At 56.6% G+C, this 14,388-nt stretch overlaps 2 protein-coding genes across 7 annotated transcripts in view; both read left to right on the top strand.

Moving 5' to 3' along the window:
- The first annotated feature begins 509 nt into the window (after positions 1 to 509).
- On the top strand, positions 510 to 12,523 carry PIP5KL1 (phosphatidylinositol-4-phosphate 5-kinase like 1). Of its 5 annotated transcripts, none has more exons than XM_025211214.1 (11): positions 510 to 1,179; positions 3,816 to 3,951; positions 5,233 to 5,427; positions 5,983 to 6,033; positions 6,461 to 6,615; positions 7,495 to 7,619; positions 8,273 to 8,307; positions 8,465 to 8,520; positions 8,985 to 9,097; positions 10,178 to 10,334; positions 10,935 to 12,523. In XM_025211214.1, the coding sequence occupies exons 2-11, from the start codon at positions 3,949 to 3,951 to the stop codon at positions 11,365 to 11,367; spliced, it is 1,323 nt and encodes a 440-aa protein (XP_025066999.1). In that variant the 5' UTR covers positions 510 to 1,179; positions 3,816 to 3,948; the 3' UTR covers positions 11,368 to 12,523. The 5 variants fall into 5 exon arrangements, with proteins under 5 accessions (XP_025066999.1, XP_025067000.1, XP_025066998.1 ...); XM_025211213.1 differs by lacking the exon at positions 510 to 1,179 and adding an exon at positions 2,403 to 2,527; XM_014522766.2 differs by lacking the exon at positions 510 to 1,179 and adding an exon at positions 2,751 to 2,929.
- Positions 12,524 to 14,067: 1,544 nt separating this feature from the next.
- ST6GALNAC4 (ST6 N-acetylgalactosaminide alpha-2,6-sialyltransferase 4) overlaps positions 14,068 to 14,388 on the top strand; it is a 21,998-nt gene continuing 21,677 nt past the window's right edge. The window contains exon 1 of one of the 2 annotated variants that reach the window (XM_006029719.3): positions 14,068 to 14,173. The gene's annotated coding sequence lies outside the window, so the exon portion shown is untranslated. The remainder of the gene's footprint in view (positions 14,174 to 14,388) is intronic. The other variant, XM_025211237.1, reaches the window with a different exon arrangement.

Here is a 14,388-nt window from a genome sequence, read left to right on the forward strand (position 1 = left end):
GCAGCACTAAATTTCTCAAGGAAGTGCCATTACTGGGATCCCTTCAAAGCCAGGCTCTTGGAACAAAACGACCTGATGCTGTTCCTCCTCACCCAGGAAGTGCCTGAGAGAACACTGATCCCAGGAGCGTTTCTGTGGCATCGTACTAGTGCCTGTTAAAGGATTAACCAGCCAAAGAGCAAATCTAGTAATAACAGCATCCTGGAGACGGACGGTAAAGTGATAGTGCGGAGACCAGTGAATGATGCTCCAAGGGGAAGGCTGCAGTTACCAAATAGATCTGTCTGTATCCTGCTCCAATTGGACGTGAAGAGCCTGATTTACTTGTCATTGTGCACGAGGGGGCAGAATCTGGCCTTCAGGAGAAGCTCGGTTCCTCTTCTAGCCAGCTTGGCGAGTTCCCCTTGTGCCAGAGCAGTGACTCAGTAACTCCTCTCCTGCTCTTCACTGAACTGGGCCAATGCAGGAGGCTATGCCTAGCTGCACTGATGCTGGGCTGTTACTCCAGGGAGGCTTGAGGAATGCTCTTGAGAGAAAACCCTTCCTAGCTCCCAAAGAGCTGCAGCCCCTCTGCTCTGGGAAGGCTGTATCTGTTTGCTTAAGTGCAGCTCTTGCACTGGGGCTGGGCTGGGAGGTGAGCAGAGATTCTAGCCAAGAGATTTCTATTTTGAGATTGCTGCACTGCGTTGGCACTGCTTTCTGTCACCGACACCCACCCAAATGGGCAGTCTCAGCCTGACCATCTTTGCACTGCTGGACTGGGGCAAGGCAGGAGCCAGGGTACTTCTAGTCCTCTGCACCATGCTCCAGCTGCTTTGCTTCCTCTAGTGTATTCTCCATCTTTCTTATCCTGGTTCCCCTTTCCTCAGCACTGGAAATAGTAACCAGCCCCCATGCACATTTAGACCCAGAAGTGAAGGGGTGGGGGAGCAAAAAGCCACATCTCTTAGCAGCTGCAGGCAACTTGCCCAGCCTGTCTGCCCTGGAGTGACTGTTGGCTCATCCTTCCCCTTCTGTCTTTTCTGATCCACCACCTCCAGCTTTCAGTCTCTGTGTCACACTCTAGCTTTAGCAGCCTGAGGACGCTGAACCAAGTAGGGATTCTGCTTGCATGACTGGAATGATCCCAGAGACCCTTTCCCTGGCATCTTCATCAGGGAAATCCACAAATCAGTACAAGTAAGAACAGAGCAGCCTGGAGCAAACGGCTGTGGGTGGGTGGGGTAGGTCTGGTGAGGGGGACGGTGTGGGGAGTGGATGACTAGGCCAGGAGCCAGGGGTGCTGACCTCTCAGTACTTCATCCAGCTGAACCTGCAATGCCCTAGCTGAGGAGCCTGCCCAGCAGTTTTGCCCCATTCTGCTTGCCCTGCATCTTTGCACAGCTGTGCTGTGAAAAAGGACTTGAAACAGACCTAGGACTCTATGGCCAAAGAGCAGGAACTGTTCCCTCCTGACAAATTCTGGAATGGGCAATTATTTGGCCCATGGCAAGTGCTTATCCCCCTCCCTCCCTGCAGGCAGGGTCTCGGTTGTATGCAGCAGCTGCCTGCCTGTGGAGATTTCTCCAGAGCAAAGCCTGGCCCCACTCAGTGACTCCAGTCAGTTGAACCTTAGTCATCTTTCCGTCCACATTTTATTGCTCTTAAAGCAATAGAGGAAATTCCCCCACCTAGCAAAATGCAGGTCCCTGGACCTACCCTCCTAGCTGTGTGCTCAGCGTGTGGTACGTGCTGAGCTTTTGTGTCCTTGCTGTCTTCTCCCTCGCACTCTGCTTTCTTACCTTTCCTGTTGGGTTATGGCCTCTAATGCTTTCAGGGCTTGGAGCTCCATCTCAGATTGTCTGAGGCAGGTGAGCCCATGGAGCACTCAGGGGACATGTGGAAGGTGAGATCTGCTGGGTCTCCCTCAGCAGGATCCTCAAAGCAAGGGAAGAAATGCTTTGTTGTGGGTGAAAAGTCCTGCTGGAGGAGGAGACACCAGAATAAGGGGCTTTTTGTTCTAACAGTCAAAAGAATGAATAAAACTTGGCTATTAAATTGGAAGGCCCTAAAGGCAAGCTCATTCTCAGGGTGGATGCAGACAGGTGGGATCTCCTCCCAGGAGATGGCTTCCCTTATGCCTGGGAGAAGATCAAGGGTGGCCCTCGGGTACGGAGAGAGCCACGAGTGACAACTGCTCCCCTCCCTGTGCTTGCCCCAGGCCTGGAGCCACATCTTTCAAAGAGCTCTGGGTCAATACAGGCTCCTGGCTCTGCGCCACGCACAGGCAAAAGCAGGCTGTCACTGCAATATGCTGACGGAGGCGGTAGCTTGGAGGGATCCCACAATGCCCTTTTTGTGGTGCTGGCTGAGGGCCTCACCCCCCCAGACAAGGCTCTCCCATTCTGCAGCAGTGGAGCGGAGCTGAGACTAGCCATGGGAGCCGCAGCCCGGCCCAGGTAGCTGGGATTCGAGCACCCCGGGTGGGGTGAGACCGCAGCTGTTCAAGGGCCAGGGATAATCCCCTGCAAGGCCTCTTACCATGCAGGTAAGGGGTGTGGGGGGGAGGCCCCCTTCCAGGCCGCAATGCAAACCTACCCCCGGTCTGCAGGGCACAGCTTGCACCGGGTCTCCAGGGACTCGGATTCCCGTGTCTGCCCAGCATCTCCCTCCCCGGACCCGTCTCCCGGCAGCTGAGCCGATGCTACCCCAAATCCCTGCCTCCCTCCGGGCTCCGGCTCCAAGGCGACGAGTCGGGCTGGGAGGGACGGGCGCAGCTCGCAGCCGGCAGCCTTGCATGGCCGGGGCCAGACCGGGACGCTCCCGGGGGGGTGAGCCCGCATCGCCCGGGGCGGGGCGGGCGGGATCCGGCCCCGCTGCGGGCACTGCTCGCCCGGGAAGCCGAGTCCCGGGCCGGGCCGGGAGGATGCGCGGGGGCCGCCGCCCGCAGGTCGGGGCCGGGCCCCCCTCCAGCCTGCGGGTGGGTGCCGGCTCCACCGCTTTGCCTGGGGCTTGTTCTGCCCCATGAGCCTGCTGCCCCCTGGGCACATCTGGCCTGGCGGGGGCTCCTGACCACCCACGCAGCACCCACCCGAGCTCTGGGCATCTCCTGGGCCCAGCGGAGACCGCCGTGGCGACGCGGGCCCCTGGGCGCGGGCGTTCTGGAACCCGCGCTGCGCTCACAAAGTGCCCCGGTTCCGGAAGGAGCTGGCCCTGGCCCTGGCCCTGGCCCTGGCCCTGGCCCACCCGCCTGAGTGGCTCCGGGCAGTTCCCCCCTGTAGACAAGTCCGTGCTCAGAGAGGCCCGTCACTGCCGCGAGCTACGGTGAGTGACTGAGAAGACAGGACCGTCAGCTGCAGTGATGCACCGGGCCAGCAGCTGGATGGCGATGACAGCCGGCCCAGTGGCCCTTTTGATTTGCCTTCCTGAATCCGGCAGCCTTGCCCTGTTGAGCATGTGGGTGTCCAGTCTCCGCTACTCTATGGGTTCCTCTTCGCAGCCTCCTGCGGCTCAGTCTCCCACTGCCATGCATTTTTGTGCCCCTCCAGCTGCTAAGTCCCTTTGGAGACTAGATTCTCCCTAGTCAGTCCCACCCCAGTGTTGAGCTCCCACTGGTTATTCAGAGTTCGCTTACTTAAGCTCCACTTCCTCCTGGAGCCTTGCCACAAGCCGTGATTTCTGTTTCCGCTTGGATTCAGCCACCTGTCCCATGACACAGTAACCTATAGGGCTGGTTTTTCACGTTGCATTCCCCCACTGCATGCATGCTGTGCTTAGCTGCCCTTTTTCAGGTGGCTGCACTGATATGCTGACACCCTGTGCTCTTCTCTGTGCAGCCTGGCTGTCCCCAGTATAGGTGGAGCACCCCATGCATTATAAGCTCGGGCTCGCTGGTAGGAATCCCTCGCTAAGCTGCCCCAGCAGGAAGGATTCACTATTGAGCTACAGCCTGATACGTACACAGGAGCCATGGTAAGTCATCAAGAAGACAGTGTTGTCTGGTAGAGGGGCTCTCATCCTCCTTGTCTGTTAGAAGGGCTGTGGGAGTGGAGCTGGGTCTGCAACATGGTGTACAGGGGAGAGAGGAGGCATGGCCATGTGGTGGCAAAAGGAGGGGGCAGATGGGTTTGTGCGATAGCAAGTGGCAAGGTCAAGGTGACAATTCGCATTCTCAGAGGGACTGTGGTCCGGTAGTCTGCACTCACAGCAGAAGATGCAGATCCCTGGTCTCTTATACTAGGGACCCTTTGCTCCAACTGCGAGTCATGCTCAGAGCCATTCACCGCCTTAGTGGTTTCTTCCTGTTAGGAGGAGAAATCAATGATGCAGCTGAGGCATTCTGTTTGCGGCAGTCTTGTTCACTTACCAGCATTAGACACACAGCCCTATTCTGGACACAGCAAAAATAGCTAGCAGCAGGCAGTTCTCTCAGAGAAATCCCCAGGTATATTCCTCCAGGTAGTTCAGTGCCTGAGAAGCTCAGTCTCTGCTTGCCCTCTTGCCCTTTCTCTCTCTAGCACACTCAGCTTGCAGTTAAATATCTTTGCAGCTGAGGAACCCTGTTAAGCTACCTGGGCCAGGTCCTGCTGAGCAAAGGGCTTAGTGCTTTGCTGAGTAGCCTCTGAGGTCTGTAGCTGTCTAATGAGCTCTGGGATAGTCATTGGAGTAAACTCCTACCGTTAGCCCCTGGAGTATAACCCCCCTTCCCATCAGATCTGCCCAGCCTGGAGTGGTGTGTGCACACAGCTCCTGTCTGCAAGGTAATTGAATGCTTTGCTTTTTCACCAGCAATTCATATGTTCCCAGGCCAAAGTCCCAGCCTTACTGGAGTTGGTGGGACTTTAGCTGTTGGCTCCAATGGAGCCAGGATTTCACCCAAGGCATGGCACATGCCATGTTTCCCCTTTGCTGTCTTGCCTCTGGGCTAGCCTTGCTGTTGCATCCCCTGCTTAGCTGTCACCAGTCTCGGGGGCACAAGGTTCATGCACATGATCTACCTCATCAGCTCTCTGCTCTCTTGCAGTGTTCCTCTGTCAGCTCCCCGCACTTCCCTATTACCTTCCTGCCCTCTGAAGTTTCTTACAAGATTCCTCTTCCTCATTTCTGCCCACCTCTTCACTCTCAGCTCCTCTGCCCCATGGCCATATGTGCCAGGACTGGGATGGTCCTTTCAAGCCCAGGAGCCATGTGTTCCCCTCCCCCATGTAGCAGGGCTCTCCCTTTTGACCCCCTGCGGTACCTTGTCTCTTCTAGGCCAATGCCTCAGGCAGCAGGATGAGCAGGCAGTCCTCCGTGATGAAGCGAAAGTCCTTCTGGAGGCTCCGCCAGCAGTGGAAGCTCCTGGGCCTCTTTGAGATCGACCAGGAGCATGAGTTTCATGACCTGACCTGCATGCTGAAGGCAGGGCTGAAGGCTGCTGTCCAGGATGCCATTGACAACCCACCTCTGGTGAGTGTGTCCGGGGGGCCAGACCATTTACCTGCAGGACCAGCCTTCCTCAGGGGCTGGAGAAGTAGGGGTTGCTGCAGATCACCTCTTTGGGGCTAGGTGCAGGCAGCCAATTGCAACCTCCCCAAGCAGGGCTGAAACAGGGAGAGGATTGAAGCATCTCCTGCCATGACCAGAAGGGCTGCATCCCACTCCAGCACCCCACGACTCATAAGGACATCGCAAGGCTTAGGACACGAGGTCCATTTGCACTGCCCTGCTGACAGAGGATGCAGCTCCTTCCTTCCCATCTGGATCAGAGATGGGAGATGAGGCCAGGAACAGGAGTGACCCTCTCCATACCATTCACAGCATGGGGTCCAAGGGGAGGAGGCAGGGGCAGGCAGAGGCAGGCATGGCTCCTAGAGTGGCCATTGCACTTGTTACTCATTTCTGGAGGGCCGGCTTCTCCCCGTGTCATGGCTTTGCACAGCATGTAGCAGGGACAGCTAAGGGAGCTGAGTGCAGAGATGGCTGCAGCAGGACTCTGAGTCTCTCTCTGCCTCCCTCTGCCAGGATGTCCTGACTGAAGCAGACTTTACCGCTGTACTGAAGCAGGCCCATGAGGTAGGAACTCTCCTCAGCAGAGGAGAACGAAGCATGGGGTACATGGGGAAGGTGCTGGACCCTCACTCACCCAGCCAGAGAGCTACCCTGCATTCCCCCCCAGCCCTCTTCCCCACACCTTCATTCCCCTATACACCCCACATCCATACCTGTGTGCACATACACTGCACGTATACAGAGACCAGCTCATATCCCACGTGTGTGCTTATGCCAATGGACATCTCTGGCCTGCACATGGCAACATCTGTACTCAGTAGCCCTGGCAGAGGGTATGGATGCTGCTGCCATTCCCGAGGCCCTTGCTGCCCATCTCCCTGCCAGCCCAGAGAAGGAGTGGGATTCCCCACCTCTCCAACGGACAAAGGGTGTATCAGATACCTGGGGGCAGTAGAAGCTGGTGTTGCTTCCACCTTCTGTATTGCTGCAGGGCTTTGAGATGCGGACGTATGCTGGCCCTGCCTTCGCTTTCTTCAGACGCTCACTGGGCATGTCGGAGAAGGAATACCAGCTGTCCCTGTCCTCTGAGAGCGCCTACCTGCAGTTCATCAGCAACTCCAAGAGCAAGGCAGACTTCTTCCTCACGTGAGTCTCTGCCAGACAGGCCTATGGTCTCAGAGTGGCCACTGGTTCGTACTGCTTCTACCCAAGTCCCACTATCATCCATGGGAGACGCACATGAATATCTGCTGGCAGAATTTAGCCCCAAAATCTACTAACCCTGTGTTGTGAGGAGCTGATGGCCAGACCTGTAAAGGTGACCAGGTGCCTAACACCTGTGGAAATTAATATGATGTAGGGGCCTTAAATACCTTTGAAAATCTGTCCCTGACTAAGTGAACTGTCAAGAGCACAAGGGACCAGAAAGCTCTGTGAGGCCCTTTGCTCACAGAGCAGAGCAGACCGCATTGCTTCTGCTGCAGCCATGAATGTTATGTGCGCCCTTGGCAACAATGCACGCACGTGTGCACACATAAAGGACGTGTTGTGCTGTATGTGCTTGTCTGTAGCAAGTGCACATGAATGGGTGGATGTTGTTTGTGAAGGCCCCATATAGGTACCCAGTGCATCAGGGTTTGTGAGAGTACGTTCCATAAAGTGGGTGCACTAGAAGACAGTGCTTCTAATGACCTGGCTTTGAGGCATGGGCGCTGGGTGTTGAGCGGGGTGGAGGATGGTGTTTGCAACCCAGTGCAAGGTGGTTTTGGGGGCTGGCTTCAAGTCTGTATGTGTTTGGCCATGCCTGTGTGGGTGTTGTTCCTGTCCATTCTCTGGGAATGGGACTGCAAGTCAGTTACTGGAGTTGAAGTGGTTTTCCAGTGTGCAGATGTGTTGTGCATGGCTTGGGCCCAGGGGAACATGGCTGGGTTGCTGGGGGCACTTCAGGACTCGAGCAGGCCTGAGGGAAAGTGCAGGGGCATTCACTCCACACCCCGCCATGAACTCCCACCTCCTTGCCTGCAGGAACAACAAAGGCTTCTTCCTCAAGACGCAGAGTAAGAGGGAGATCCGGTTCCTCCTTACCCATCTGCCCAAGTACTTCCAACACCTTGAGAGATACCCTCACTCCCTCCTCGTCAAGTTCCTGGGTAAGAGAAGCCTCAGAGGAGCCCACAAGTGGCTGGAGCAAAAAGCTGAGCATAGACAAGAGCCAAAGGTGTCTGATCCAGCTGGCTTGGCAGTGTAACCCCTATTAGAGCCAAGCGTGGGTCTAACACATGGGCTGGTCACTAGTTAGAGCAGAGCTTTCCAAACTGTGTGCCGCGACACATTAGTGTGTCAGCGGCAATGTGTAGGTGTGTCGCGCGAAATGCAGAAAATTTTGCGGAAGGGCACCGCGGAGCTCCCTTACTCGCGTCTGCTTCCCTTGGCCCCTCCCCCGGAACTGAATTACTGTGTCGCGAAATGATGCATGTCTAAAAAGTGTGTCACCAACATGAAAAGTTTGGAAAGCTCTGAGTTAGAGCAACAGTGAGGTGGGCCCCTTGCGCCATCCAGGGGCGGGACAGAGATTGCAGCTGGTGGTTGCAAGCCCTGCTCTCGCTCTGCCTGGCCCTGCCCCATGTTGATCCCACCTTGTTAGAGTCTCTTGGCTCTTTTGTACCTGGGTGAAGGAGGACCCTGGAGGTGCTGCCCCTGCCTGGGCAGAGTAGTGTCTGTGAACAGATGGAGCTGCCCCTGGCTGAGATTCTGGATCCAGGCCATTCTCCTCTGAACTCTGCTCCTGTGTCCTGCCCTTCAGGTGTCCACAGCATCATCATAGCCGGGAGGAAGAAGGTATGTTTCACCTGCTTGCTGAAGCCCGCCACCCACATTGCTGCCTTACCCTTGGGTGCACCCAGCTCTGCCTCTCTGTTGCGCTCTGAAATCTCCCTTACTATAAGCCGAAGCCTCTGGGCCAGGAGCTCATGCGTGCTCTTGCTCTCTTCTCCAGAAATACTTCATCATCATGCAGAGCGTGTTCTACCCTGATGAGAGGATCACCGAGCGGTGAGCTCCAGGCTGGTGGGGCTCGAGGGCTCAGAGTGCTGTGCGTGGTCATCTCCTCTCCCCAGCCGTTCCCACCCCTCGGGAGGGTCTGCCTGTCTGTCCAGGAGCCCCAGTGCTCACACACCCAGAGCTACCTACAGCTCCTAGCTGTAAAACACAAGCAGCAGGTGTAGGTCATCAAGTTGCCCTCTGGTGGCTGCAGTGAGATAAGTCCAAGGAGCATGACAAGTGTGAACTTGTCCTAGGTAAACCTGCTGAAATTAGTGAGCATCCAGCCCCATCCAAAGCCCTGGGTTTCCCCACTTCACTGCCTCAGACTCTGTAACACAGCAAGAGGCTTCCCCTCTGCTCTCTGAGCCATGCTCGTGATGTCATGTGGGCATGGGCTGGGTGAGGCACAGCAGCAGTTAAGCAGAGGCTCATTCAGTCCTGTGGGAGTCACCTGTCCTTCTTGTTACATGCAGGTATGACATCAAGGGCTGCCAAGTGAGCCGCTGGACGGAGCCAGTCCCGGAGGGCAGACAGGTCATTGTGGTGCTGAAGGACCTCAACTTCGAAGGGAAGGCCATCTGCCTGAGTGAGTCCTTCCCTGGCCCAGGCTCATGGAGGCAATGGGCTCTGCTGGGCCACTTGCCCCTTGATCCTGTCCCACCACCAGGGAACTCCATGTCTCTACATAGCACCAGTGAGCAGCTGCACAGAGCCTCCCCGCTCACTGCACCACTGGGCGGTGCACAGGCACTGGGAGGGGAGGGGAGAGAGAGACCCCTTGTTGCTGGAGATGCTGGATCAATGTCCCAAGTGCTCTGCCCACCAAAGGAATATGGCACTTGCCTGCCCAGCTGCCCTGGAGCTGCCACCTCTAGGGCCAAGCAGGTCACTCGAGTTGTGCTCCTGTTTGCTTCTGGCCTCACTGTCAGCATGGGAGGCCAAGTCATGCTTTGCAGTGGCTTTATGCTTGGGACACTGAACTGGGCTGAGCCCCCACGCTAAAGCTCAGGCCACCAGAACCCACTGGCTGGAGCCTGGGTGTTTAGCATAAGCTGAAGAGCTTTGTGCTTCTGGCTCTGCAGTCTCCCATTCAGTCCCCAGTGTCTCAGCCAAGGGGTAGATGCCCTGTTACCGCACTGGGATGGTAGGACTGTAGCGCCTGTCAGGGCTGTGGTACTCTCAGCTGGTGTGTCAGTGTAGCACTCTCAGCTGGTGTGTCCCTCCTCTCTTGCCTTGCCCATCTGCACCAACTGCTTCTCCTTCCTGCAGCTTGTCTGCTGAGATTCTTGCCCTTTGAGCTCATTTGTAATAGGAGCTCCCAGGGCATGCTGTGTCTATCAGGACTCTATATGGACCCTGCCAAGGGTGCCTGGAGCTGCTGGCTTCACCCACCAGCAAGAAGCAGGGGGCTCTGGATTCCTGCCCACAGCCTGAAAGAGAGTCTGGCCACATTCTACCATTGGCACTGAACAGATGGCTGCAGATGGCTGTGGTGCTATGCAAAGAACAGGCAAGCTGCCTCAGCAGCAGCAGGGCATCTGGGCCATCCTCATACTCAGCCCCTCGTGCAGCCAGGCTTTGCTCAGCTCCTGTGCTCTTCCCCTCCATGCCAGGCTTCCCATCTGGTCTCTCTCAGCCTTTCTGTACTTTCTCCCACCACTGGCAGGTCATCAGCGCTCCTGGTTCATCCGCCAGGTGAAGCTGGACACCCAGTTCCTGCAGGGGCTGAACGTGCTGGATTACAGCCTGCTGGTGGCCTTCCAGCCACTTCATGCAGATGAACTGAGCCATAACTTTGCCAGCATCATCACCAGGACTGCAAAGTGAGTGCTCAGCTTCTGGGGGGGTGGGGGGCATGGCTGAGCTGGGCTTCTGCAGTTCCACTTGAGTGGCTGGAAGCAGTGGAAACAAGAGTGGCTGCAGGTGCCTGCCAGGCTGCTTGGGTGCAGCCTGAAAAAGTCCTGGAACTCAAAGCCTCCATCCTCCCCATGCTTCAGGGCTCTCGGAGGGCCTGCCAGCACCCTGCTATCAGGAGAAGAAGCCTTGGAGCTGCTCTAAACTGATATCCTGTTTCCCAGGGGATGTTTATGAGCCTCAGATGTAGAAAAAAGCTATCAGACAGCTCCTCCTCTTCACTACCTGTCCCTGTCCACTCCTGACATGCACCTTGGCTGAGAGGAGGCCCAGGAGAAAGCCCCTACCCCACTTGCTTGTGAGGCTCTCCCTAGTGGTTCTTTCCCCTGGCAAGGCAGGGCCTCAAGATCAGTGTGCAGTTGTAGGTGACTGAGCCTCAGAAACCCCACACGTCCCAAAGTACCTGGTGCCAGAACTCTTCAAAGCAGCCACTGGTGCACATGCTCCTGCCCCTGATACGGGCTGTGTCCATGCTGCCATGCTGGCCTTCCCCCCGTCCCCCTCTGCAGGTCTGTCGATGGACGGGGCTGCCACCAGAGAGCCATGGTGCCGGGGGCCATCAGCGAGGAGTCTGCCATCCTAGTATCCGATCTTCTGTCGGGGGCCAGCGTGTACCACACATGTGAGGCTGCTGTTGATGGGAAGGGCAACCTGCAGGACGTCAGCCTCCGCAGCAGCCCCGAGTCCAGCCCTGAGCTGTCCCGGGCCTTGGCCCAGAACCGGCGCCTGCTGCCCAACTACAAGAACCCCCTGCATGTCATTGATGGGCCAGAGCTCCGCTACTTTGTGGGTATCATCGACCTCTTCACCGTGTATAGCCTGCGCAAGAGGCTTGAGCACCTCTGGAAGTGCATCCGGTACCGGGGACAGACTTTCTCCACTGTCTGCCCAACCCAGTACGCCCGGCGCCTCTGCCAGTGGGTGGAAACGCACACCCTCTGACCCACGGTGGCTTCCCAGCCAGCCCCATCCACCAACCCCCCTCCTGGCACTGCTCTCTTCCGCCACCAGGGGGCAGGATCGACACAGCCCCAAGGGAAGTAACCCAGCCAGCACCTGGGAGCGGGTTTGGGATGGAAAGAAGAGCCCTGGGGAAAGCCTGTCTCAGGCAGGGAGCTCTGCCCTGCAGCAGCAAGCAAGGACGGGGCCCAATGTAAGTCCCAGAAATCCAGTAAATGGGCAACCTGCAAACCAGCTGCCAGCTTACATTGCTCTGGTCTTGGGGGATTTCCGGGTGGCCAGGTTGTGTCTTGGGTAGGGAGCATGCTGCGTCTCTGTGCCCAGGTCCTGGGGAGTGGGGGGTGGTCTAAGATGGTGCTGTGTCAGCGTAGAGTGGTTGTATGATCAAGGGCTATGCTTCTTGCTTGTCCCTAAGGCTGAGCTGGGTCTGCTGAAGAGCTGTGCTCCTCCCAGCAAAGCTGCTCACACTGTGGGGGAGGAACTTAGGATAGTCAGGAGGCTGGCAAATGATCCCACAACCCTCAGCCAGGGAAGCACGGGGCCTGAGAGTGCTCCTGGAGTGGTGACCCTGGCTGAACTCTGGGAACTCCTGCCTGCATCAGTGTCACTGTCCTGATAGTCCTGCACCACCTCCATCTTCATGCATTACAAGGGGCCGAGCTGCTCCCTCTGTGCTGACATCCTGGTGCCCTTTTTCTGTAACTGGAAGGATTTGCAGTCCTGAGACAGGTAAAGAACCAAGAAGATTTGCCAGTCAGTGCACGGGGAAACATAGGGCTTTTAAGGAATGCAGACCTTTGGCTTATTTCAACCCAAGTATTCAGATATGTTGAGTTAAATAATAAGTTGGGGGGCGGGGGAAATCTCAAAGCCAATAATAATTTTAAATCGGGGATGTTTTCCTAAAGGCAGCCAAGAGCATGTAGCTCCAGAGTCTCACCCAGCATCTAATACAGGGCCTAAGAAGGTAGTCCAAAATGCTGGTGCACTAAACAGCCAATGAAACACGAAGGGGGAAGGGGCAGCACTATGCAGTGGTTAGAGTATGGGGCTAAGAATCAGGGCTCCTGGGGTTTCTCCCTTGCTCTGTCACTGACTCACCATGTGACCTGGATTTCTTGTGCCTCAATTTCCCCAGTTCTGAAATGGGGATAAAAATATTCATTTGCTTCACTGTGGTGACACTGAGGCTTTGCTCATTAATATCTAAAAAGTGTTTTTTAATCCTTGGCTAAAAGGTGGTGCATAAGGACTTGTCTGCACCAAAAATCACTTGGACTGGTTAGACTAGCACCTAGCAGCCCTGCTCCTAGACCCCTTTGTGCAAGGTGCTGTATATGCACAAAACCAATGGATCCTGCTCTAAACTGCTTACAAGCCTGCTCCAGCCAGGTTCAGAGCCACTGTCAGAGGTCCCATGCTCCAAACTGTGCGATTAAATCTGCACTGCGTCAAATCTTCCCTTCTGGTCTCTCTCGGGCCAGTTTTGTGCAGACCAAGACTAAGCGCTCTTTTCACTCAAGTGCCGATTCTGGGCATTGGCAAGAAGACACTTGTGCGTGTTTGACAGTCCCTGACCTGGCTCCTGCAAAGTCAGTGCACAACTCTGAAATGTCACTGCACACAAACTGGCCCTGACCTGATTAGATGATAAATCTAGCTGGATGCAAATCAGCTGCGTATTGCTGTTTGCCATCTCCCACACACTTCTGCAACTGTGCTTCATGTTGCAAATGCTGGTGGCAAGCGAAAACATGTGAAACAAGCTAACCACAATTTGACAGGGGTTCCCATACCTGCTCCAGCCTGCTGCAAATGATGGAGCTAGAAACTAGGATAGAGTCAGCTGTTTCCTCACATGGTGCCTACTTCCTCTTAGCTACAAGGAACCTGAGCTACCCGCCAAGTGACCTTATGAATCAGAAACCTACTAAGAATCCCCCCCCAGGGAATGACTGCCTCTCCAAAGCAATTGCAAGGAAAAATGTTGGCTGGTTAGCGCCCAACCCGACTTTGTTTCTTTTATATCCCCCCCAACCCAACTAGTCACTGGGCCTCACAGAGCTGTATGGGACTGACTTTCTCCTATGGGAAGCACCATTTGGGACACCCAGCAAGCAAGCAGTAGGGAGAATGGTTTTGTGGCTGGGACTGGAGAGCTGGGGCTTTGCCACAGACTTCCTTGTGTGCCTTGGGCAAATCATTTTGCCTCTCTCTGCCTCAGTTTCCCCATCTATAAAATGGAGCTGATGATTGTGCTCACCTACCTCACAGAGTGAGGCTGACTTCACATGAACACAGCACTGAGAGACCCCAAGGAAGGGCACAAGACACCGGTGCCAAGTTGCAGTCCCCAGGCAGGGTGACCAAGTGGGTCTTCGCCAGCTCTACGCTTTTGGAGCCGGAGCGTTTCTTTACTGGCGGGCAGAGGTAGAGGAACATGATCCGGCTGCAGAGGGAGGGAACAGCCCCGTCTGCCACTGCCGCCCGGCTCCCCGGGCTGCACGCGCGGTGTCCCCGCGCTCCCCCCGCCTGGCAGGGAAGGGCCTTGCTTTCGCAGCGGCAGCTGGGTCTCTGCTCGGCGCTGCGCCCCCTCCCGCATACAGAAACCTGCTCTCGCCATGCAAATGGTGCTGGAAACCCCCGCAATAAACAGCTGACCCCCCGCCCCCCCGGGCTCCTGTCGGCGTCTCGTCCCGCGCGGGGCTGTGCTGCAGCCGCGGCCGAGCACGCGCCGGCTGCGGGACGTTGGAGCACGACCCGGCGCGGTCCCAGGCTTGGGTCGCAGGTAAACCCGCCCTGCCAGGCGCGGCGAGGGGTCCAGCAGCTGCCGGGGTTTGCCCGTTATCAACCCATCGCTCCTGCGGCCCCGGGGGCAGGCAGCGCCGCAGGGCGGGGGGGTCTACCCCTACCCCTACCCCTAACGCTGCAGCGCGGGCGAAGGAGCCCGGGGCGGGGCTGGGCTGGACTGGGCTGGAGGCGGGGCGGGGCGGGGGGGGGCCC

Source organism: Alligator sinensis, unplaced genomic scaffold (assembly GCF_000455745.1).
Source record: "Alligator sinensis unplaced genomic scaffold, ASM45574v1 scaffold388_1, whole genome shotgun sequence".
NCBI classification, from domain to species: Eukaryota; Metazoa; Chordata; order Crocodylia; family Alligatoridae; genus Alligator; species Alligator sinensis.

Excerpts from the sequence above, each read along its gene's own strand:
- PIP5KL1 (XM_025211214.1), top strand. Across the intron at positions 5,428-5,982 it reads CCATTGACAACCCACCTCTG|GATGTCCTGACTGAAGCAGA; the intron begins GTGAGTGTGTCC and ends TCCCTCTGCCAG. Across the intron at positions 7,620-8,272 it reads CCTCCTCGTCAAGTTCCTGG|GTGTCCACAGCATCATCATA; the intron begins GTAAGAGAAGCC and ends CCTGCCCTTCAG.